Source organism: Haematobia irritans, chromosome 3 (genome assembly GCF_050003625.1).
Source record: "Haematobia irritans isolate KBUSLIRL chromosome 3, ASM5000362v1, whole genome shotgun sequence".
NCBI lineage: Eukaryota > Metazoa > Arthropoda > Insecta > Diptera > Muscidae > Haematobia > Haematobia irritans.
The window spans coordinates 11,699,196-11,726,566 of record NC_134399.1 but is presented as its reverse complement, the minus strand read 5'-3'; the positions used below and the strand labels follow the sequence as shown (position 1 = coordinate 11,726,566).

The following is a 27,371-nucleotide window of genomic DNA, read 5'->3' as shown; positions in this document are numbered from 1 at the left end:
CTGTCATATGTCATGCCTAGGACTCACACTACAGCAACAGTTTGGAAACGCTCCGTGAGCAGTGGGAACAGAAGCCCAGGTTCATATTTTATACTTGGGGAATGTTTTAGGCATATCTACTTCTCCACCTTTAGAAACTCGTTATCGACAATCAGCATCTTCTCGGGTGTAGATTGGGAAGTGATGTTTCGCTTGGTCTTAGTTTTTTTGAAGAACATACACATTTTTGTCTTCTCTGGGATCACATGTAGACCTCAGAGGTTACCTTGGATTTTCGCCCATAGCACCATGTTATGGTTCGGCAGTGGGGACAGAAACTCGAGTTCATCTTTTATACTTGGGGAATGTTTTAAAAAGAATCTACTTATCCACCTTTAGAGATTCATAATCGACAATTCAGGTCTTTTAAGGCCAGCGATGTTTCGCTTGGTCTTAGTGCATATTTCTTAGTTTTTTTAAGGAACAGACTCATTTTTCGTCTTCTCTCAGAACACAACGAGACCTCAAGTTTAAGTCAGTCATTTGCCATACCTAGAACCCATACTGCAGCTTCCGACTTTTTGAGTCATGGCATCTATGACAATGAGGCCCTTGTGATAATCACACCTAGACTTCAAGGTTTAACTCAGTCATATGTCATCACTAACAGGTTGGCTGATAAGTCCCCGGTCTGACACATAGATGGCATCGCTAGTATTAAATGCATATTATTTTTATATAGTACCAACCTTCAAATGATTCGTATCAAAATTTGACGTCTGTAAGTCAATTAGTTTGGAAGATAGAGCGTCTTTTGTGAAGCAACTTTTGTTATTGTGAAAAAAATGAAGAAAAAAAGGAATTTCGTGTTTTGATAAAATACTGTTTTCTGAAGGGAAAAAATACGGAGGAAGCAAAAACTTGGCTTGATAATGAGTTTCCGGACTCTGCCCCAGGGAAATCAACAATAATTGATTGGTATGCAAAATTCAAGCGTGGTGAAATGAGCACGGAGGACGGTGAACGCAGTGGACGCCCGAAAGAGGTGGTTACCGATGAAAACATCAAAAAAATCCACAAAATGATTTTGAGTGACCGTAAAATGAAGTTGATCGAGATAGCAGAGGCCTTAAAGATAGCAAAGGAACGTGTTGGTCATATCAATCATCAATATTTGGATATGCGGAAGCTCTGCGCAAAATGGGTGCCGCGCGAGCTCACATTTGACCAAAACACCAAAAACGACTTGATGATTCTGAGCGGTGTTTGCAGCTGTTAACTCGTTGTATCGCTCTTGAAGGGAACTATGTTGCATAATAAAAACAAATTTTGACAAAAAAATGTGTTTTTCTTTGTTAGACCGGGGAGCCAACCTGTTAGGACTCACACTGAAAGGAGACGCTCAGTGAGCAGGTACTCTTCGCAATCCATTTCCCTTTGAAATAGTGTCACGAAGGTTCTGGTGACTTGAATGTTTGTAGCTTATGACTTTTTGAGTCATGGCATCTGTGACCATGATGCCCTTGTGATAATCATATCTAGACCTCCGGGTTCATCGAATTTCGTAGGAAATGAATGTCATTAAAAAGGTTTATCGTCTTCTCTTTTTACTCCAATCTCGGTGATGTTGTTGTGGAAGAATACTTCCCCAATACATGGATTACGGCATTAAGAGCATATGTTACTGATACGAAAACAGATGCCATTTCAACAACATTTTGTATAATTTGTCGACTTTTCTGATGTGCGAAATATTTCCCCCAAATTCTTTTAAATCGGTTAGGTTTTTTCGCATTTTATCTATCTGGCAATTTGAGCCCATTGTGCAGTCAATTTTTCTTCATTTCCCGCCGCATTTCTTTTTACTCCTTTTTTAATGAGACCCCTTGCGTCAATGCCTTAGTGGACAAAATTGATTTAAATGGTAACACTTGAAAACGATGTAAATCAATTTCCGTTTCCCTTGTTTATGGTTAGCCAGAGGCTTGTCTTTATTTGTTTGTTGGTCTCTCCACCAAAAAAAAAACACCATGGCCTTCGTCTGTCACCACCGACGCTTTATTATGACTTTAATTACTGGCACATTTCGCTTTTTTGTGAAGTGCGCACACTTTTGTTGGGTGTTTTCAGCTTTCCATCATCATTTTTATTTGATGAAAACTCGAGAGGCTTTTCCTCTCGTTGCCATACACACCGACCGGATAACCTTGAAGTTGGTTATTAAACGCGGGACTATGATAAAAGTCATATCTGAAAACATAAAGCAAGCAAAGGTGCATGGCCTCTTAGAGTCGAGGTGTGGAGGCGGGAGGAGTGTAAGTGGTGTAGACTCTTAAGTTTGACATGAATGTTTGATTTTATTGTCGTTATACTCGGGAAGAAGTATCATCCAACAGTCCCAGTGCTTGAATTTCTTTTTATTAGAGCTAAGTCATGGCCGAGTACCAACCCAGAGTTCAACCAAATGATAATAATAACCACTGATGTTTGCGAGCAGATATGCTTTTTAAGGCACATTTCCTGGGATCTTGAATTGGTGGATGTGGGTTTCGTTGAAAGATGCACTGAGAAAAATGGTCATTGTAGCATTATTAGAATAAGGTGCTGGCTACATAAGCATGGCCCTTCAAACAGCCTTCATTTTTTCCAGTGTTCCCAATCTCGCAACATCTTCGCGTTCAGTTTTTGCATACTTCATGAAAACATTTACCTTGGGGTTGAGCCCCAAACTGAAGATTGATGGAAATTCATGGCTTACAATTAAGTTCAGGGGAGCACGAGGTTATTGCCATGCATTTATGTTTCACCATTCATGTCAATGTGGAAAGAGATTTTGAAGAATAAAACAGTGAGAGAGGGTGTAAGTAATATTGTAATTTAGAGCAGTAAATGTCAAATTTCGTAATTACGTCCGCACGCCATTCCACAAACGAAGCAATGGCAAGTGAAACTTCCTATAAAATCCTAATTGCGGTTGTACATAAAAGGTGCACAACGTCATCTTTCAGCATGGAAGGTACACAACAAAAGTTGTTATGTAAATTTTGAAATTGATTTGAAATGACGTGGGTTGGGCCAAGGGGAGGAGGCCAATAACAATGTAATTTTTATGGCTTTAAAATATGCTGCTTGGTGGAAATAAACAATTTTATGTAATTGCGGAATGCAATGGAAATGTATTAGATTAGAATTAATGGTGTAGTCCATTAAGATTTTGACCTTTGTTGTATAAAATTTCATATTGATTTTGAGCCATAGTCTCGAGAGAGGGTTATACATCCAGAAAAAAGTACGATATAATTGTTTTATAAATTGAAAATATATTTACGAAAAACTGAGTAATTAATGGGAAAATTTTATTACCAAAAGGAGTTAGGTCATTACCTCCAACATTACCTTATGCTTGGGAGTAATGCCTTACTACTAATGAAGGTTTCCTGATTTTCATGGGTACCCATTCAAATGTGTCTATTTCATATATGAATATTCCATAGAAATAAAAAAAAATACATTTGTCCTCAATATCGTAGAAAAAAAACATGGAAAGAAATAATTTTTGCACAAAATGTAATTATGAAGCTTTACATTACAATAAATAAAATATAATTTTGCAAAAATTTTCTATAGAAATAAATTTTTGAAAACATTTTGTAGACATTGTAGAACTAAAATTTTGACAAAATTTTCTATAGAAATAAAATTTTTAGAAATTTTCATTTTCTATTGAAATATAAATTTTGACAAATAAAATTTTCTATAGAAATAAAAATTTTCAGACATTTTCCATAGAAATCAAATTCTGCCAAAAATTTTTATAGGAATAAAATTTTGCAAAAATTTTCTATAGAAATAAAATTTTGCAAAAAATTGTATACAGAAATAAAATTTTGCAAAAATTTTCTATTAAAATATAATTTTTAAAAAATTTTCATTAGAAATAAAATTTTTCAGACATTTCTATAGAAATAAAATTTTGCAAAAATTTTCTATTGAAATATAATTTTTAAAAAATTTTCTATAGAAATAAAATGTTGCAAATATTGTCTACAGAAATGATTTTTTTTTATAATTCTGTTTATTTGCAATCTATTTTTCTACAAAACATTAAGCGAATTTTTTGTTACATATCATAAACTGAATTGTTTAGGCTCCATTGAAAATAACAATATATTCTTTAAAATATCTACTATTTACATGACATTGATAGTTAAGCTTTACTTAAATAAAAGGGAGATCAAGAACATGTCGCCTTTTCAGTCTTCTTACTTCATCTGTATCATCTAATAAATTAATTGCTAATACATTAGAGTGATCACTTCTATAGAAAAAAAATTTGACAAAATTTCCTATAGAAATAAAATTTTGACAAAATTTAATATAAAATAAAATTTTCTATAGAAACAAAATTTTGACAAAATTTTCTATAGAAATAAAATTTTCATTCTTTTTGTTTTGTTATTGTTGGTTTTGTTCTATAAGCATTGTTGTTGTTTTTAATTGCTTTATTGCTTAAAACCATACATTGACTAAACTACAAGTGTAGCTTAACCAACAGAGGAAAAGAATGTTTGTCAAATTTATTTGGGCAAAGCCCTGTAGACTGCAAGATGGTTGGATGGAAGCACGTTTCGGAATTACCACATTCCTCATAAGCATCCTCTACTTGCAGCAAAACTATCAACCAATTATCAGAATAAATTCAGGCAGTTCATTAAACCCAACAATGAACCACACTTGAACCTCCCGAAAAAGAAAATTTTGACAAAATTTTCTATAGAAATAAAATTTTGACAAAATTTTCTATAGAAATAAAATTTTGACAAAATTTTCTATAGAAATAAAAAGTTGACAAAATTTTCTATAGAAATAAAATTTTGACGAAATTTTCTACAGAAATAAAATTTTGCAAAAATTTTCTATTGAAAAAAAAAATTTTCCAAAATTATCTATAGAAATAAAATTTTGCAAAAATTTTCTATAGAAATCAAAATTTTGACAAATATAGAAATAAAATGTTGCAAACATTTTCTAAAGAATTTTGCATATATTTACTATAGAAATAATTTTTTTCAAAAATTTTCCATAAAAATAAAATTTTGCAAAAAAATTCTATAACAATAAAATTTTGCAAAAATTGTCTACAGAAATAAAATTTTGACAAAATTTTCTATAAAAATAAAATTTTGCAAAAATTTTCTCTAGAAATAAAATTTTGAGAAAATATTCTATAGAAATAAAATTTTTAGAAAAGTTTCTATAGAAAAAAATTTTTGGACAAAATTTTCTATAGAAATAAAATTTTGAGAAATTTTGATTTTCTATAGAAATCAATATTTTGATATATATATAAATAAATATAGAAATACAACAAAAACTTTCTATAGAAATAAAATTTTTCAAATATAAAAATAAAATTTTGACACAATTTTCTATAGAAAAAAAATTTTGACGCAATTTTCTATAGAAATAAAATTTTGAAAAAATTTTCTATAGAAATTTTCTATTGAAAAAAAAATTTGCAAAAAATTTCTATAGAAATAAAATTTTGCAAACATTTTCTATAGAAATAAAGTTTTGACACCATTTTCTATAGAAATAAAATGTTGACAAAATTTTCTGTAGAAATAGAAATATATCTAGAAATTTTGCAAAAAATTTCTATAGATATAAAATTTTGCAAAAATTTTCTATAGAAATAACATTTTGAGAAAATTTTCTATAGAAATAAAATTTTGCAAAAATTTTGTATAGAAATTTTCTATAGAAATAAAATTTTGCAAAAATTTTCTATAGAAATAAAATTTTACCAAAATTTTGTATAGAAATCAAAATTTTGACAAATATATAAATAAATATAGAAATAAAATTTTTCAAACATTTTCTAAAGAAATAAAATTTTGCAAATATTTTCTATAGAAATAATTTTTTTCAAAAATTTTCCATAAAAATAAAATTTTGCAAAAAATTCTATTAAAATAAAATTTTGCAAAAGTTTTCTATAGAAATACAATTTTGAGAAAATATTCTATAAAAATAAAATTTTGAGAAAAGTTTCTATAGAAATAAATTTTTGGACAAAACTTTCTATAGAAAGTAAATTTTGAAAAAATTTTCCGTAGAAATAAAATTTTGAGAAATTTTGATTTTCTATAGAAATCAATATTTTGATAAATATATAAATAAATATAGAAATAAAATTTTGCAAAAATTTTCTATAGAAATAAAATTTTGCAAACATTTTCTATAGAAGTGAAATTTTGACGCAATTTCCTGTAGAAATGAAATGTTTCCTATAGAAGAAAAAATTTTCTGTAGAAAAAGAAATATATCTAGAAATTTTGCAAAAAAATTCTATAGATTAGATATAAAATTTTGCAAAAATTTTCTATAGAAATAAAATTTTGCAAAAACTTTCTACAGAAATAAAATTTTTCAAACATTTTTTATCGAAATAAAATTTTGACACAATTTTCTATAGAAAACAATTTATGACACAATTTTCTATAGAAATAAAATTTTGCAAAAAATTTCTATAGAAATAAAATTTTGCAAACATTTTCTATAGAAATAAAATATTGACAAAATTTTCTGTAGAAATAGAAATATATCTAGAAATTTTGCAAAAAATTTCTATAGATATAAAATTTTGCAAAAATTTTCTATAGAAATAACATTTTGATAAAATTTTCTATAGAAATAAAATTTTGCAAAAATTTTCTATAGAAATACAATTTTGAGAAAATGTTCTACAGAAATAAAATTTTGAGACAAATTTCTATACAAATAAAATTTTGCAAATATTTTCTATAGAATTAAATTTTGCAAAAATTTTCTATAGAAATAAAATTTTTCAAAAAAGTTCTATAGAAATAAAATTTTGCAAAAATTTTCTATAGATATAAAATTTTGCAAAAAGTTTCTATAGAAATAAAATTTTGCAAACAGTTTCTATACAAATAAAATTTTGACAAAATTTTCTATAGAAATAAAATTTTGACCAAATTTTCTATAGAAATACAATTGTGATAAAAATTTCTATAGAAAAAACTTTTGACAAAATTTTCTATAGAAATAAAATTTTGGCAAAATTTCCTATAGAAATAAAATGTTGACGAAATTTTCTATAGAAATAAACTGTTGACAAACTGTTCTATAGAAATAAAATTTTGTCTAAATTTTTATAGAAATAAAATTTTGACGAAATTTTCTATAGAAATTTTCTATAGAAATAAAATTTTGCAAAAAATTTCTATAGAAATAAAATTTTGCAAAAAATTTCTATAGAAATAAAATTTTGCAAACATTTTCTATGGAAATAAAATGTTGACAAAATTTCTATATATGTTAACAATAACAAAACAAAAAGAATGGAAAAAGAAGAGGAAGCACGCTCAAAATAAACCCAGCTAACTGAATTCAAATCGATGATTTGACAGTGGCATAGGAAAAGAGATATGTTTGTTTTGAATTTATTTCGGCATAAGCCGGCTATCATACAAAACCTTTTTTCGGGAGGTTCAAGTGTGGTTCATTGTTGGGTTTAATGAACTGCCTGAATTTATTCTGATAATTGGTTGATAGTTTTGCTGCAAGAAGAGGATGCGATGAAGAATGTGGTAATTCCGAAACGTGTGTCCATCCAACCATCTATAGGGCTTTGCCCAAATAAATTTGACAAACATTCTTTTCCTCTGTTGTAGTTTAGTCAATGTATGGTTTTAAGCTGCAATAAAAACAACAAAAATAAAATTTTCCAAAAATTTTCTGTAGAAATAAAATTTTACAAATATTTTCTACAGATATAAAATTTGGGAAAATGTTCTACAAAAAAAAAATTTTAAGAAAAATTTCTATAGAAATAAATTTTTCGACAACATTTTCCATAGAAATGAAATTTTGAAAAAAAAAATCCATAGAAATAAAATTTTGACAAATTTTGATTTTCTATAGAGATCAAAATTGTGACAAATATATAAATAAATATAGAAATACAATTTTGGAAAAACCTTCTATGGAAATAAAATTTTGACACAATTTGCTATAGAAATAAAATTTTGCAAATATTTTCTATAGAAATTAATGTTTTTCAAAAATTTTCAATTGAAATAAAATTTGGCAAAAATTTTTTAAAAATAAAATTTTGCAAAAATTTTCTGTAGAAATAAAATTTTGCAAAAATTTTCTATAGAAATAAAATTTTGCAAAAATTTTCTATAGAAATAAAATTTTGCAAAAATTTCTGTAGGAATAAAATTTTGCAAAAATTTTCTATAGAAATAAAATTTTGGAAAAATTGTCTATAGAAATAAAATTTAGAGAAAATTTTCTAACATATAGAAATAAATTTTCTTTTCCTATAACTCTCTCAGATTGTACTTGTATGCTTGCAAGTTTTTAGAAATGATGAAATCCCTAGAAAACCCTATCTTTGAAGTGTTTTGACTTATGATTTATTCTGCTACATGCTGCTTTAAGTTTCAAGTTTTTTTTATACCATCTTGGTTACAAAGTATCACTAGCTATTGCTATTAAATTAATAAACTTTGAAAATTACATTTTCACAAATCTTATATCCTATTTTTCAAAAATGTACATTCATAATTGCCAGCATGAGATAATTTAATGTATGTGCAAATATCGATAAATATTTTCCATGGAATTCTGTCATCTTGGCAGTTCCTTGACTTATGTAGTTTTACCTAAGGATAGCTTGAGTGAGGGTGTGTGTGTGTGCATGTAGATAGAATTCCCACTTGTCTCATTTACCATGAATTATTTACAGAGATTTGAGGCCAGAATTGAAAACACTTAAGTCACACCGGAGGCCAAAGCTTCATAAATATTGATATCATATCAAATGCAAAAAGGATTAAATCATTATTTTTTAACGGTTAACGCGGGATATCAGATACATAATTTCAGAGAAAAAAAAACATGGTTGCGACAAAAATACTACAAATTCTCCTAAATATTCAAAACCCATTACTAAGCTCTGAAAAATATTTTAGGAGTTAATCTTTTTTGCCATTTAGTTGGCAAGTGGCGAATTGAAATTCCTATTGCTCTTAGTTATCAGCGCTATTTATCATTGGCAAATGTCGCTTATTGTTGTAACCATTAACCAAACATACGAATACTCACCAGCGGTGTGCAAGAAAATGTCCTATTTTGCCTTCTCTCTCTCTCTTTCTTCCACCATAGTCATCGTCATTATTCTTTTCCGCCAGTCATCAATCATTTAAAAGTTCATATTTTCAATTATATACAAATATGCTGCTTTGCGAAAATTACAAATGGAATACCTGAGGTCAATGGAGTAGATGGTGTTACTCCATATAGGATCAACCATCCATCAGTCGTTACGACGGTACTCAATTTGTTTATGGTGTTGGTGTTTTGTGTCCTTTTTCATGGTGGTTTGTTTACAATTCATCGCTCCAACTCCTTTTTCATGTCATTTGCTGCTTTGCATATGACAAACAAAAACTAATTAATCTTGTTGTTTTTCTGGTGTTTTGAGGGAGGGTCGATAAGAAGAATAGGCCATGGGGTTTTGGAAATCGTTGGTTATTGTTATTGTCGTTTGTCATTAGGAAACTTAAATTTTCAATCTTTGACACTTCACACTTTGACAAAGTCTAATAGCAACGAGTCGATATTCAACTACATAAGGTTATTGATAGAAATAAAATTTTGACAAAATTTTCTATAGAAATAAAATGTTGACGAAATTTTCTATAGAAAAAAATTTTTGCAAATATGTTCTATAGAAATAAAAGTTTGCAAAAATTTCTATAGAAATAACATTTTGCAAATATGTTCTATGGAAAAAAAAATTTTGCAAATATGTTCTATAGAAATAAAAATTTGACAAAATTTTCTATAGAAATACAGTTTTGACAAAATTTTATATAGAAATAAAATTTTACCAACACTTTCTACAAAATTAAAATTTTAACAAAATTTTCTATAGAAATAAATATTTGACAACATATTCTACAGGAATAAATTATAACAAAATTTTCTATAGAAATAAATTTTTGGAAAATTTATCTATAGAAATAAAATTTTAACAAAATATTCTATAGAAATTAAATTTTACGCAAATTTTCTATAGAAATAAAATTTTAACAAAATATTCTATAGAAATAACATTTTTCTAAAAATTTTCTATAGAAATAAAATTTTGCAAAAATGTTCTGTATAAATAAACACAACAATCCCACGGCGGCGAGTTATTTGCACCGGATTGACCCGATGGATACAATTCAGCCATGGTACTGTGCAGTTTGCCGAAACCAAATTCATCATCGCTCGGTTTCGGTGAGGTGTAACCGGTGCTTGGGTGGTGTTGAAAACAACAACATAGAAATAAAATGTTGAGAAAAATTTTTCTATAGAAATAAAATTTTGAGAATTTTTTTTTTGCTATAGAAATAAAATTTTGAAAAAATTTTTTCTAGAGAAATAAAACTTTGAGACGATTTTTCTATAGAAATAAAATTTTGAGAAAATTTTCTATAGAAACAAAATTTTGAGAAAATTTTCTATAGAAATAAAATTTTGAGAAATTTGCTATAGAAATAAAATTTTCACAACATTTTCTATAGAAATAAAATTTTGACGAAATTTTCTTTGGGAATATAATTTTGACGAAATTTTCTTTAGGAATAAAATTTTGATAAAACTTTCTATAGAAATAAAATTTTGACAAAATTTCCTATAGAAATGAAATTGTAACAAAATTTTCCATAGAAATAAAATTTTGCAAAAATTATCTATAGAAATAAGATTTTGACAAAATTTTCAATAGAAATAAAATTTTACAAAAATTTTCTCTAGAAATAAAATTTTGGGAAAATTTTCTACAGAAATAAAATTTTGAGAAATTTTTCTATAGAAACAAAATTTTGACAAAATTTTTCTTTAAAAATAAAACATTTCAAAATTTTCTATATAAATAAGATTTTGACAAACTTTTCTATAGAAATAAATTTTTGCAAATATATCCTATAGAATTAAACTTTTACAAAATTTTCTATAGAAATAAAATTTGCAAAAATTTTCTATAGAAATTAAAATTTTGCAAAATTTTTCTATACAAATAAAATATCATAACTTTCTAACTTTAGATGCCTTCTTTAAAGTCAATTTCGTTTTTTTCTCCATGAAAAAAGCTTCCTTAATTGTTATTTTCTCTCTCGAATCTATTTTATTGAATTTAATTCGTCACAATATTCGATTGTGTAGGAGAGGAAGTTGTTTTATTTCTAATCTGTAGCTAATTACTTCAATTGTCACGCTTAATAGCAACCAATTGATTGCACATTTCTCGTCTATGAGAACATAGTCATGCACGACAAACGAATATATTTAACATAGTAAACGTGATGAGAATACCCCATAAAATGAAATTCGAAAGCGTTTGTGCTTATCCTTCGTTGGGATATGCTTTAGCATCCACCAAATACACCAACATCCACAACACCTAACAACTAGAAATGCTCAACTAATAGAGTGAATCCTAGACGAGACGATTGTTTATCCGTTTAGAGGCTCTGTAAACGTATAGGAATACAGCTACTACCACCTAATATGGTGACACACCGGAAGTCTGATGAGATATTCATTGGGGATGGAGAGTGGTATGATGCTGAAATGCGATTTAAGAGTCACACAATTGGAAGAGATTGAATCTTTTTACTTAGCTTATATCTGAAGTGTAGTCAGGTACTCGAGGCAGAGACAAATTCGAAGTATGGCAATTTTCGATTATTTTAATACAAACATATATCGCACGATAGACTTAGTATTTTGTTCTATGAAATAAAATAGAATTAAATTGGCTTTAGTGCCATATAGGGTTCAGTTGTTTTTGAGAGTATCGTAAAAGTATATCGCTTTCCACTTTGTCCCACTTACTTGAATTATTTACTTAAACATTTTTTTTTGATCATTTGTATAATTTTCTAGGTTTCATATGCCCGACCTGGTGGTGAATCAATTAAGGATACCAATTTATATGTCACCAATTTGCCACGTACAATCACCGACGATGAATTGGAGAAAATCTTTGGCAAATATGGCAACATTGTACAAAAGAATATACTCAGAGATAAACTAACTGGTAGACCGCGAGGTGTAGCATTTGTACGGTAAGAAAATAAGCAAAGGCATGGAAAAGAAAAATAAACCCAAAGTCACGAACAAAATGAAATTTTGAGAAAATTTTCTATAGAAATAAAATTTTCTATGGTAATAAAATTTTTGACTAAATTTTCTATAAAAATAAAATTTTCACAAAATTCACAAAAATCACGTAGAGGATGCTGATGAGGAATATGGTAATTCCAACCATCTTTCAGTCTATAGGGCTTTGCCAAAATAAATTTTACAAACATTTTTTTCCTCTGTTGGTTAAGCTACACTTGTAGTTTAGTCAATGCATGGTTTTAAACTGAAATCAAAAACAACAACAAATAAAATTTTGACACAATTTTCTATAGAAATAAAATTTTAACAAAATTTTCTATAGAAATACAATTTTCTATGGGAATAAAAGTTTCGATAACATTTTCTATTGAAATAAAATTTTCGGTAAAATTTCTTATAGAAATAAAATTTTGAGAAAATTTTCTATAGAAAAAAAAAATTGAAAAAATTTTCTATAGGAATAAAAATTTGAAAAATGTTTCTATAGAAATAAAATTTTGGCAAAATTTTCTATAGAAATAAAATTTTGGCAAAATTTTCTATAGAAATAAAATTTTGGCAAAATTTTCTATAGAAAAAAATTTTGCAAAAATTGTCTATAGAAATAAAATTTTTGATAAAATTTTCTATAGAAAAAAAATCCATCGCTGAAAAACTTTTTGGTGTTCGGTCGAAGCAGGAATCGAACCCACGACCTTGTGTATGCAAGGCGGGCATGCTATGCTATGGTGGGAGCCACCGTGGTGCAATGGTTACCACTTTCACAAAATTTGCTATTGAAATAAAATTTTCTACAGAAATAAAAATTTGAAAAATTTCCGGAAAATTTTCTTTGGGAATAAAAGTTTTGATAACATTTTCTATTGAAATAAAATTTTCTATAAAATTTTTTATAGAAATAAAAATTTGGAAAATTTTTCTATAGAAATAGAATTTTGAGAAAATTTTCTATAAAAAAAAGAAAAAATTTTCTATAGAAATAAAATTTTGACAAAATTTTCTATAGAAATAACATTTTCGATAAAATTTTCTATAGAAAAAAAATCACAAAATTTTCTATAGAAATACAATTTTGACAAAATTTTCTATAGAAATAAAAATTTGACAAAATTTTTCATAGAAATAACATTTTCTATAGAAATAAAATTTTCCATAATATTTTATTTCTGTAGAAATAACATTTTGCAAAAATTGTCTATATAGAAATAAAATTTTCGATAACATTTTCTATAGGAATAAAACTTTCACAAAATTTTCTATAGAAATAAAATTTTGACAAAATTTTCCACAGAAATAAAAATTTGAAAATTTTTTCTATAGAAATAAAATTTTCTATGGTAATAAAAGTTTCGATACAATTTTCTATTGAAATAAAATTGTCAATAAAATTTTCTATAGAAATAAAATTTTCGATAAAATTTTCTACAAAAAAAAATTACAACATTTTCTATAGAAATACAATTTTGACAAAATTTTCTATAGAAATAAAATTTTGAGAAAATTTTCTATAGAAATAAAATTTTGACAAAATTTTCCAAAGAAATAAAATTTTGCAAAAATTTTCTATAGAAATAAAATTGTGACAAAATTTTCTATGGAAATAACATTTTGACAACATTTTCTATAGAAATAAAATTTTGCAAAAATTTTTATATAAATAAAATTTTGCAAAAATTTTTATATAAATAAAATTTTGACAAAATTTTCTATAGAAATAAAATTTTGACAAAATTTTTATATAAATAAAATTTTGACAAAATTTTCTATAGAAATAAAATTTTGACAAATTTTTCTATAGAAATAAAATTTTGACAAAATTTTCTATAGAAATAAAATTTTGACAAATTTTTCTATAGAAATAAAATTTTGACAAAATTTTCTATAGAAATAAAATTTTGACAAAATTTTCTGTAGAAATAAAATTTTGACAAAATTTTCTATAGAAATAAAATTTTGACAAAATTTTCTATAGAAATAAAATTTTGACAAATTTTTCTATAGAAATAAAATTTTGACAAAATTTTCTATAGAAAAAAAATTTTTGACAAGATTTTCTATAGAAATAAAATTTTGACAAAATTTTCTATAGATATCAAATTTTGACAAAATTTTCTATTTAAATAAAATTTAAACAAATAAATTAAAAGTTGTACTTAAAAATATTTAATATTTTTAAAATGTTTTAATATTCAAAACAATTTTTTTTTAAATATTTTGATTAACCCTTTTTAATGTTTCTTTTTTTGCAAATTTTCAGATTCAATAAACGTGAAGAAGCCCAAGAGGCCATATCAGCTTTAAATAATGTTATACCGGAAGGTGCCTCCCAGCCATTGACCGTGCGACTGGCCGAGGAGCATGGCAAAATGAAAGCCCACCATTTTATGAACCAATTGGGCATGGGCCCACCGGCAGCTCCCATACCAGCAGCTGGGCCTGGCTACAATAACATGGTGCACAGAGGTAGACACAATAAAATGCGTAATCAAAAAATGCATCCCTATCATAATCCCCAAAAATTCATCTAAATTCTCGTAAACGTAAAGCGATTTTTTTTTATAAATTCTACAATTCTTCTTCTCTATATATATATAAAAAATGATTATAACAAAACAAGAGCATACTTTATATACATAAACATATAAACTATATATATATACCATACATATATACCACAATAACAAAAAACTCTCACATATAATAAAATCTTTTAGATGTACCCTTTTGAATAGAAATGACGAAAATCGTTAAAGAAAAAGTAGAAGTTTAACGAATATAACCATAATTTTCTATATATCTTGAGGTTAATAAAGCAAAAAAAATCATTGAGAATTCTCTATGGAATTTGCAATTTGTATACCCTAATTCCCTAATTTCTAATTAAGGGATGAATATTAATTGAAAAATTGTCAAGGACCTAGTCGGGGATATACCAATATATCTTGCGAGATGTTTTATATTTTATATATAAATACATTCTCCAAGAACAAAATCCTATGAGACTATGTCCCTGATAAAAAAAAATCCTATGCTACACTCATCAAGTAGTTTTAAAAAAAAATATTACTCTATTATTATATATTATTGAAATTGGCGAAAATTAATTTTATATTATATATATGAAGGCATTATTCAGTAATAGGATTACTATGTATCAACTTTTCCCCCGAAAAAATCCTAATTCTCTCAGCTGCTCTTTAAAACAAAGATTTTCTAATAATTGTATTACCAATAAGCAAACACGTATGTATTTAACAATAAACCAATGTATTAACTGAAATAATATTTTCTTAATTAACGATCCCATATAGTAGTGGTTTAAGAAGTATAACGTATAAATACTCCACCATGATTTTTTTATCGTAATAAAAGATTGGATTGGTTTCCTAAACAGTTTTTTTTTATAAAAGATCCATTTTTTAAGATTTTGTCACTTTATGGGACAAACAACCACCATCAAGATAACTTTGCACCAGTTTTTGGTACTAGTTCTTAATTACTCATATAAATCATTATTATTGAAAAAAAGAAAAAAAAATCCCATACAATTTAATCGAAGAAATATCCCTATTTCAAGACCTTGTCACTATAAGTGACCACCATCAAGATAACTTTGATCCAGTTTTTGGTACTGTTCACAAGTACTCATAAAACATAGAATCATTATTATTGACTTATTAGCAATATCGTAAAAGAAAAAATTTCCATCTAATATTGAATGAGTCGAGAAAAACTTCCTACACAATTTAATCGAAGATCTATCCATTTTTCATGATTTTGCGACTACAAGTGACCACCATCAAGATAACTTCGAACTGGTTTTTGGTACTAGTTCACAATTACTCATAAAACCTAGAATCATTATTATGGACTTTTTGGCAATATCATAAAAGAAAATTTTGCATATAATATTGAATGAGTTGAGAAAAAAAACTCCTACACAATTTAATCGAAGAACTATCCAATTTTCAAGTCCTTATGACTACAAACGACCACCATCAAGATAACTTCGAGCCGATTTTTGGTACTAGTTCAAAATTACTTCTACAACCTTGAATCATTATTATTGACTTATTAGCAATAAAAGAAGAATTTGCATATAATATTGAATGAGTCGAGAGAAAAAAATAATCCTACACAATTTAATGGAAGAAATATAATTTTTTCAAGACCTTTTGACTACAAACAACCACCAAGATAATTTCGAACCAGTTAGAGAACTAGCTCTGGTACTACACAGAAAAAAATATCACAAAAATTTTTCCAATTAAAATTTTAATTGAATTTTAAACAATACTCAATTAAAAATTTATTTCCTTCAACAAATTTTTTAATTGAAAATAAAAATCAATCACAAAAATTAATTATATCAATTAATTTTTTTATTGGAACAATTAATTTTTTAATTGACTTTGATTATTGATACTATCATTTCTGTGATTGAAGACATTTCAATTAAAAATTAATTGGATCAATTAATTTTGTGATTGAAGATAAAAAATATTTTTTTTTTTTGTGACGGCACATGTCAGTTTTTTTATTAAGTCTAGAAAAAAATATTCAAAAAACCTACCCTTTTTTTAAAACTATATTTGTCAAAAATTTTTATAACAAATTTATATAGTAAATTATATCAACATTTTATTTCTATAGATTTTTTTTTTTAATTTTATATCTATAGAAAATTTTGTCAAAATTTTATTTCTATAGAAAATGTTGTCAAAATTTTATTTCTATAGAAATTTTTGTCAAAATTTTATTTCTATAGAAAATTTTGTCAAAATTTTATTTATATAAAAAATGTTTGTCAAAATTTAATTTCTATAGAAAATTTTTGCAAAATTTTATTTCTATAGAAAATTTTGTCAAAATTTTATTTTTATAGAAAATTTTGTCAAAATTTTATTTCTATAGAAAATTTTGTCAAAATTTTATTTCTATAAGAAATTTTTGCAAAATTTTATTTATATAAAAAATGTTTGTCAAAATTTAATTTCTATAGAAAATTTTTGCAAAATTTTATTTCTATAGAAAATTTTTGCAAAATGTTATTTCTATAGAAAATTTTGTCAAAATTTTTTTTCTATAGAAAATTGTGCCAAAATTTTATTTCTATAGAAAATTTTTTCAAAATTTTATTTCTATAGAAAATTATTTCAAAATTTTATTTCTATAGAAAATTTTGTCAAAATTTTATTTCTATAAGAAATTTTTGCAAAATTTTATTTATAAAAAAAATTTTGTCAAAATTTTATTTCTATAGGAAATTTTGTCAAAATTTTATTTCTATAGGAAATTTTGTCAAAATTTTATTTCCATAAGAAATTTTTGCAAAATTTTATTTATATAAAAAATTTTTGTCAAAATTTTATTTCTATAGAAAATTTTGTCAACATTTTATTTCTATAGAAAATTTTTGCAAAATTTTATATCTGTAGAAAATTTTGTGAAAATTTTATTTCTATAGAAAATTTTGTCAAAATTTTATTTCTATAGAAAATTTTGTCAAAATTTTATTTCTATAGAAAATTTTGTCAAAATTTTATTTCTATAGAAAATTTTGTCAAAATTTTATTTCTATAGAAAATTTTGTCAAAATTTTATTTCTATAGAAAATTTTGTCAAAATTTTATTTCTATAGAAAATTTTGTCAAAATTTTATTTCTATAAGAAATTTTTGCAAAATTTTATTTATATAAAAAATTTTGTCAAAATTGTATTTCTATAGAAAATTTTCTCAAAATTTAATTTCTATAGAAAATTTTTGCAAAATTTAATTTCTATAGAAAATTTTGCCAAAATTTTATTATTATAGAAAATTTTGTCAAAATTTTATTTCTATAGAAAATTTTGTCAAAATTTTATTTCTATAAGAAATTTTTGCAAAATTTTATTTATATAAAAAATGTTTGTCAAAATTTAATTTCTATAGAAAATTTTTGCAAAATTTTATTTCTATAGAAAATTTTTGCAAAATGTTATTTCTATAGAAATTTTGCCAAAATTTTATTTCTATAGAAAATTTTTTCAAAATTTTATTTCTATAGAATTTTTTTTCAAAATTTTATTTCTATAGAAAATTTTTTCAAAATTTTATTTCTATAGAAAATTTTGTCAAAATTTTATTTCTATAAGAAATTTTTGCAAAATTTTATTTATAAAAAAAAATTTTTGTCAAAATTTTATTTCTATAGAAAAGTGTGTAAAAATTTTATTCTATAGAAAATTTTTGCAAAATTTTATATCTGTAGAAAATTTTTGTCAAAATTTTATTTATATAAAAATTTTGTCACAATTTTATTTCTATAGAAAATTTTGTCAAAAAATTTTTGCAAAATTTTATTTATATAAAAATTTTTGCAAAATTTTATTTATATAAAAATTTTTGCAAAATTTTATTTCTATAGAAAATGTTGTCAAAATTTTATTTCCATAGAAAATTTTGTCAAAATTTTATTTCTATAGAAAATTTTGTCAAAATTTTATTTCTATAGAAAATTTTGTTAAAATTTTATTTCTATAGAAAATTTTATTTCTATAAGAAATTTTTGCAAAATTTTATTTATATAAAAAATTTTTGTCAAAATTTTATTTCTATAGAAAATTTTAGCAAATTTTAAACTTTTTTCAATACTTTTCTCTATAGAAAATTTTGTCAAAATTTTATTTCTATGTAAAATTTTTGCAAAATTTTATTTCTATAAGAAATTTTTGCAAAATTTTATTTATATAAAAAATTTTTGTCAAAATTTTACATATATAGAACATTTTGTCAAAATTTTATTTCTATCGAAAATTTTCTCAAAATTTAATTTCTATAGAAAATTTTGTCAAAATTTAATTTCTATAGAAAATTTTGTCAAAATTTTATTTATATAAAAACTTTTTGTCAAAATTTTATTTATATAAAAACTTTTTGTCAAAATTTTATTTATATAAAAAATTTTGTCAAAATTTTATTTATATAGAAAATTTTTGCAAAATTTTATTTATATAGAAAATTTTTGCAAAATTTAATTTCTATAGAAAATTTTTGCAAATTTTTATTTCTATAGAAAATTATGTCAAAATTTATTTCTATAGAAAATTTTTGCAAAATTTTATTTCTATAGAAAATTTTTGCAAAATTTTATTTCTATAGAATTTTTTTTTAGAATTCTACCAACTGTGACAACCGTGCTCGCAACCCGCAGCGGCAGCCCAACGTCATTTCAATAAATAGGATTGCAGGTACTTGATAGATACAAGTACCGAAGTAATTAAATGAAAATATATTGATGTATACAAAATATATAAGATAATATTCCAATTAAATTAAAAAATAAACACTTTAAGCATATATATAAAAAAAAAACGATTTCATGGAAAATACAGAGATAAGGCAAAATAAAAACTTTAAATGATGTGATCCAGGAATATACACAGAACTTTTTTTTCTTCAATTGCGAAATTAATTGTTTCATTTAATTTTTCAATGAAATTCCTTCAATCCCAAACGTGATAGTCAATCACCATCGTCTAATGAAAAATTAATTGATATAAATAATTTTTGTGATGTTTGTTTTATTTTATAAATAGTGGAATCAATTAAATTTATAATTGAATATTTTTTAAATTCAAATAAAATTCTAATTGGACAAAATTTTGGTGATATTTTATCTGTGTATCAAAAGATATTGCATTTGAGGGTTAGGAAAATTGAGCACAATTGATTGAACCTATAAATCATCTATTTGGTTAACTTTTAATTAAATAAATTTTTCTTTTGGTTTAATAATACAAAAAAATTAAAAATAATACAAACAAAAATTAAAAAAAAAAATTGTCGCGGTTAATATATGTGACAGATTTTTATTTTGATTAAAACATTATTTAATTAACCTATTTTTTTATGATTTTTAATATAAATCATTTCTCGAGAAGTTCATTAAATCCAATATGCAATTACTTTGTATCCTCTGGTCTGATTTCTGATTTTAGAACTTGGTCGCATCAAATCATAATTCAAAATATATGCATACACAAATGTTATATTTAGATTAAAATCATTACAAAATAATTATATTTCTTATATATACACCTAAAAATATATATAAAAAAAAAAACGTAAACATTTTAAAAGTAAAACGGATTACAATTATATATAATTAAATTACTAAAGTTTCTGTAGAAATGTAGAAATAAACAGTTTCTTAAAAACCAAAAATCCACAAAAAATTTTTTTTTGTTTTTTTTTTTTTCAAGTGTGTGTTGAAATTTTTTTCTGCTTAAAATGCTGTGGGTAAAAAAAACTATATCCAAAATAAAATGGATTCGAAAAACAAAAATAAATCATTTTCAACGGGAAGCATATTTTTTTTGTTTTTGTTGTTTTTTTTTATTCTTCTTCTAGCTATATTGTATCCCCATAAAATGAAATGGTGGGCGTGGTAAGTATACGCCAACCGATATTCTGAATTCATAAATGATGTCTCCCCGTAACAATCTTCCCATGAGATAATATCGGTCCTCTTAATAATTAAATGAAAATTAATTTTTTTATTTTTTTTTTAATAAACAGCTATCAAATGAAAATGTGTAAAACTTTAAAGTTATTTCCATATTTGAGGTGAGAATTGCCAATTTTTTGTTGTTTTTTTTTTTTGTATTGTAATTACATATATAAGATTTTTTTTATTTTTTTTTTCTGATATAAGAAAACACACACTATAAATGTAATATAGTATATAGTATTTTTTTTTGTGAAGAAACCATGGATTAAAAAAAAATGAAAAACGAAAGAAAAAAAATATGAATATTTAAATTCAAAATAAGCTTTTTGCTTATATGCATGGTATATATCAATCATTGGTGTACTCCTAAATTTTATATTTTTATTTTATATTTATTTAAATTATATGCTATATGCAAGGTGGTAATAACTTTTTGATTTATTTTTTTTTTTTTAATTTATGTAAGGCTAACTGGTTTTGCCTTTAATATTTATTTATAAACCATTGGTTATCTTATTGAATTTAATACTTTAATATGCCTTAGTGATAAGTATAAGACATTTGAAAGATTCCATATAAATCAAAGTAAATACCATAAGAACTCATATTCATAAAAACGAAAGCGAATTCTTTCCGATTTTTTACCAATAAAATATTCCCATATTTTTTTTTCAAATAGGTATTTAATAATCCAATTTTTAATATGTACATTAGTAATTTATTGAAGGTTTCCTATCGACATTGTTTTTAATTCGATCAATTTTGTAAAAAAAAACAGAATCGCCAACGGTCCTTACAAAATTCTACGCTTTTTACAAAAAAAATGTGTACCTATGTATTTTAGATTAAAAGTTGTAGACTCCACAATTTGGTATTTCACAAAATACCAAATTTTTCCAAAAAAATTAACTGCATTCTTTCTGTCGTAACATTTTTTTTCTAGACTTCTCCCAGTAGCTTCTGGGGCTATATTAGATACTGACAAAATGTGGTGCTTCTACACTCATATGGCCCTGGCTTCTGGGGAGTTTTACATTGATTTGATAAAGCTTAAAATGTATCCTTATTTAGTATGAAAATCGGTTGAGATTTAGATTCATAGGACCACCGGAAAGCAAAGTATCACAACGAGATTGTTATTTCAATTAACATTAACACCCAGCAAAAAAATTGGAAGTTCTAAAGGCAAAACTTTAAAATTCATATCCAAAAGCACTGAATTCGAATCACACCTTAAGAAGTGATGCAAATTATTTGCAACGGCTGCTGATCCATCCTATGGCAAGCCCATGTTAAATTCATCGCTTCTGAGCCAATTTTAGTCAATACGTGGTATATACTACACAAAAAAAAATCCAATTAAATACGTATATAATTCAGTTTGACAAAATTTTCTATAGAAATAAAATTTTGACAAAATTTTCTATTGAAATAAAATTTTGACAAATTTTTATATAGAAATAAAATTTTGACAAAATTTTCTATAGAAATAAAATTTTGAAAAAAATTTCTATAGAAATAAAATATTGACAAAATTTTCTATAGAAATAAAATATTGACAAAATTTTCTATAGATATAAAATTTTGGCAAAATTTTCTATAGCAATTAATTTTGACAACATTTTCTATAGAAATACAATTTTGACAAAATTTTCTATAGAAATAAAATTTTGACAAAATTTTCTATGGAAATAAAATTTTGACAAAATTTTCTATAGAAATAAAATTTTGACAAAATTTTCATAGATTTTCTATAGATATAAAAATTTTACACAATTTTCTATAGAAATAAAATTTTGACAAAATTTTCTATAGATATACAATTTTGACAAAATTTTCTATGGAAATAAAATTTTGACAAAATTTTCTATAGAAATAAAATCTTGACAAATTTTTCTATAGAAATAAAATGTTGACAAAATTTTCTATAGAAATAAAATTTTTACAAAATTTTCTATAGAAATAAAATTTTTACAAAATTTTCTATAAAAATATAATTTTGACAAAATTTTCTACAGAAATAAAATTTTGACAAAATTTTCTATAGAAATAAAATTTTGACAACATTTTCTACAGCAATAAAATGTTGGCAAAATTTTCTATAGAAATAAAATTTTGACAAAATTTTCTATAGAAATAGGTTAGGTTAGGTTAGGTTAAAGTGGCAGCCCGATTAAGATTCAGGCTCACTTAGACTATTCAGTCCATTGTGATACCACGTTAACTAAAAGTACCTATTACATATGGGCACTTCTAGTTTTAACCGCTGAACCTTCTCGATTATTTTTCTTCGCTGAACCAACCTGATTGTTCCAAAAACATTATCAGACTGCTTAAGTTAACTTTTTCCAGATCCGCCAGTAATCCGAAGCTATATACTCCTAAAAGTTGCTTGCGCTTTACACAAAATATAGAAATAAAATTTTGAAAAATTTTTCTATAGAAATAAAATTTTGACAAAATTTTCTATAAAAATAAAATTTTGACAAAATTTTCTATAGAAATAAAATTTTGACAAAATTTTCTATAGAAATAAAATTTTGACAAAAATTTCTATAGAAATAAAATTTTGACAAAATTTTCTATAGAAATAACATTTTGACAAAATTTTCTATAGAAATACAATTTTGACAAAATTTTCTATAGAAATAAAATTTTGACAAAATTTTCTATGGAAATAAAATTTTTACACAATTTTCTATAGAAATAAAATATTGACACAATTTTCTATAGAAATAAAATCTTGACAAAATTTTCTATAGAAATAAAATTTTGACGAAATTTTCTATAGAAAAAAAATTTTGACAAAATTTTCTATAGAAATAAAATTTTGACAAAATTTTCTATAGACATAAAATTTTGACAAAATTTTCTATAGAAATAAAAATTTTTACAAAATTTTCTGTAGAAATAAAATTGTGACAAAATTTTCTATAGAAATAAAATTTTGACAAAATTTTCTATAGAAATAAAATTTTCTATAGATATAAAATTTTGACAAAATTTTCTATAGAAATAAAATCTTGACGAAATTTTCTATAGAAATAAAATTTTGTCAAAATTTTCTACAAAAATAAAATTTTGACAAAATTTTCTATGGAAATAAAATTTTGACAAAATTTTCTATAGAAATAAAATGTTGACAAAATTTTCTATAGAAATAAATTTTTGACAAATTTTCAATAGAAATAAAATGATTACAAAATTTTCTATGGAAATAAAATGTTGACAAAATTTTCTATACAAATAAAATTTTGACAAAATTTTCTATAGAAATAAAATTTTGGTAGATTATTTTTGGCTCGAGTGGCGACCATGATTATGAAACGACATGCACCAACTTTTGTGGCTATATATAACTATAGACCAATTTTTACATGGTTGTTTGAGACCATATACTAACACCACGTTCCAAATTTCAACCGGATCGGATGAATTTTGCTCCTCCAAGAGGCTCCGGAGCTCAAATCTAGGGATCGGTTTATATGGGGGCTATATATAATTATGGACCGATATGATGGACCAATTTTTGCATGGTAGTTAGAGATTAGATAAATTTTGCTCCTTCAAGAGGTTCGGGAGGTCAAATCTGGGGATCGATTTATATCGGATCGATATATACCAATTTTTGCAGGGTTGTTAGATATCATATACTAACACCACGTACAAAATTTCAACTGGATCGGATGAATTTTGCTCCTCCAAGAGGCTCCGAAGTTCAAATCTGGTGATTGGTTTATATGGGGGCTATATATAATTATGGACCGATATGGACCAATTTTTGCATGGTTATTTTAGACCATATTCTAACACCACGTTCCACATTTCAACCGAATCGGATCAATTTTGCTCCTCCAAGAGACTCCGGAGTTCAAATCTGGGGATCGATTTATATCGGGGCTATATATAATTATGGACCGCTATGGACCAATTTTTGCATGGCTGTTAGAGACCATATACTAACACCACGTACCTCATTTCAACAGAATCGGATGAATTTTGCCCCTCCCAGATGCTCCGGAGTTCAAATCTGGGGATCGGTTTATATGGGGGCTATATATAATTATGGATCGATATATTCCAATTTTTGCATGGTTGTTTGAGACCATATACTAACACCTCGTTCCACATTTCAACCGGATAGGATGAATTTTGCTCGTCCAAGAGGCTCCGTAGGTCAAATCTAGGGATCGGTTTATATGGGGGCTATATATAATTATGGACCGATATGGACCAATTTTGGCATGGTTGTTAGGGGCCATATGCTAACACCACGTTCCAAATTTCAACCAGATCGGGTGAATTTTGCTCCTCCAAGAGGCTCCGGAGGTCAAATCTATGAATCGGTTTATATGGGGGCTATATATAATTATGAACCGATATGGACCAATTTGTGCATGGCTGATAGAGACTATATACTAATACTACTAATTGTTTTTCTCTAAGAGGCTCGGCAAGCCAAATCTGGGGGTCGGTTTATATGGGAGCTATACGTAAAAATGGTCCAATATGGCCCACTTGCAATACCATCCGACCTACATCAATAGCAACTATTTATGTCAAGTTTAAAGTCGATAGCTTGTTTCCTTGGGAAGTTCGCGTGATTTCAACAGATGGACGGACGGACATGTTCAAATCGACTCCGAATTTCACCACCACTTACAATATATATACTTTATGGGGTCTTAGAACAATATTTCGATGTGTTACAAACGGAATGACAAAGTTAATAAATATACCCCCATCCTATGGTGAAGGGTATAAAAAACTATTTTCAAATATAACTTTAAAAAAATCCAAATATAATTTTAATAGAAAAATTGAAAAAAAAAATCGTACGAAAGATACAAAAAGTATATTCCATCTAAAGTTGAAATAATTGTTAATAAATAATTATATGCAGAAAAAAATTTCAGGAAAATTGTTCCAATTAAAGTCTTAATTTAGTTTTAAAAAATATTCTATTAAAAATTTAATTGAATCAACAATTTTTTTAAACGAAACAAATATCAATCACTAAAATTAATAGTATCAATTAATTTTTTAATTGGATCAAATAATTTTTTAATTGACTTTCAATTAATTTTTTAATTGATACTATTATGTTTGTGATTGAAGACATTTCAATTAAAAACTTAATTGGATGAATTAATTATGTGATTGAATCAGAATTTTTTTGTGTACAATAAATAATTTATTACCTATTTAAAAAAATCAATTAATTGTTTTAATCAAGAATATTTTGAATTTCCAATTAATTCTGTAATTGATACGACCATTTACGTGAATGAAGCAGTTTCAATTAACCCTTTCACTACCGAAATAAACCTAAGGATAAAAACGTTAATTTTTCTTCTGTTTTTACTTGTACTAACAGCATGTACAACAAAAAATGTCATTTTGAAAACCTACCTCAATTACTTCAAGAGCTATATGAGCGTGTTCTGAAAACTTGTTTCTTGAATTGTGACCAAATGGCCTTACGACAATAAGCGCTATTTGGCCTATAATATCTTTCAAACTGTGAGGAAAAAATAATAAATAAAAAATAAATCGAAACTAAGTGGGAAAATAGAATTTGGTGTATTTTTCGAATGTCCTTCTAAGTGGACATCGGTAGTGAAAGGGTTAAAGAGTTAAATGGATCAATTAACTTTGTTAGGCCGATACCCTATAGTTGCTAATACCCGTATAACTAAGTTTATTATAATTTGTAATTATAATAAATTAAGTAATAAATAAATAAATTAATTTTGTAATTGAAGTAATTTTTTTTTGCTGTGATAGAGCTGCTTACACGGCTTTACAGAGTATTCTACGAACCCATTAATGATATGGGTTTATAATTGATTTTATTTAATTTATGACAGTATTATTTATAGTTTAACATGTATGTAGAAAATTTAATATATCCTTTCAAATGTCTTTTGTATTTGTAATCATCCATCCCCAGGCATATATATTGTCATCATATATCTAAATTCGAAATTTATTAAAAATATTTCAAATGTTAAAAAAAAAGAATTCCCAATTACAAAAAAACCGAACCCTACATTTATATACATAACGAAACATCAAAGATACTAAAAACCAAAAATGTTTTTTTTTTGTTTAATTAAATAAAAAACCCTAAAATAATCTGTAATTTTTTCTCTTTTTCATGCTTTCGCGTTTCTTCAACTCTGCCCTGGCTGGAATCTACTATGTCTTAACCCTATTGCAGCGTATAATTATTCTGGACTTCTGGATGGTTTTTATCGCAATAAATCCTATCATTATCCCTACTTATAATTCAGCCATACCTTAGTGTAAATAATAGTTTTTAAAATTAATAATTTACTTAGTATTACATACTACTTATATACATAAAAAAAAAACAATATATATAAATAAACTTGTATAATGCGCTTAGGTTTAATTTATCTATATATAATATTTTAATTATATAATAATAGTTTAATCTTTACATGAGTTATGTTTTATAATTTTTTTTTTGTTTTATTTACTTATTGCATAAATTGAAAAATTTGAAAAAAAAAACAACTAAAATGCTACATACATAAAATTTTTATGTATGTATTTTTTGTAAAAAGTATTCTAATGTAAATTACTAAGAAATTTATGTTGTTCGTTTGTTTTCCTATTCTACATAAAAGACTAAAAATTTGATTTAAGCCTATTAAACAA

General features: G+C 25.0%; 1 protein-coding gene across 4 annotated transcripts in view; it reads left to right on the top strand.

Annotated features, from left to right (window-relative positions):
- Positions 1-27,150, top strand: part of Sxl (Sex lethal) — a 153,918-nt gene extending 126,768 nt beyond the window's left edge. For all 4 annotated transcript variants that reach the window (XM_075301335.1, XM_075301333.1, XM_075301336.1 and 1 more), the window contains exons 6-8: positions 11,953-12,134; positions 14,450-14,655; positions 26,908-27,150. In XM_075301335.1, coding sequence (XP_075157450.1) covers positions 11,953-12,134; positions 14,450-14,655; positions 26,908-26,975 — 456 coding nt within the window. In that variant the 3' untranslated portion in view covers positions 26,976-27,150. The remainder of the gene's footprint in view (positions 1-11,952; positions 12,135-14,449; positions 14,656-26,907) is intronic.
- The last annotated feature ends 221 nt before the right edge of the window (positions 27,151-27,371 follow it).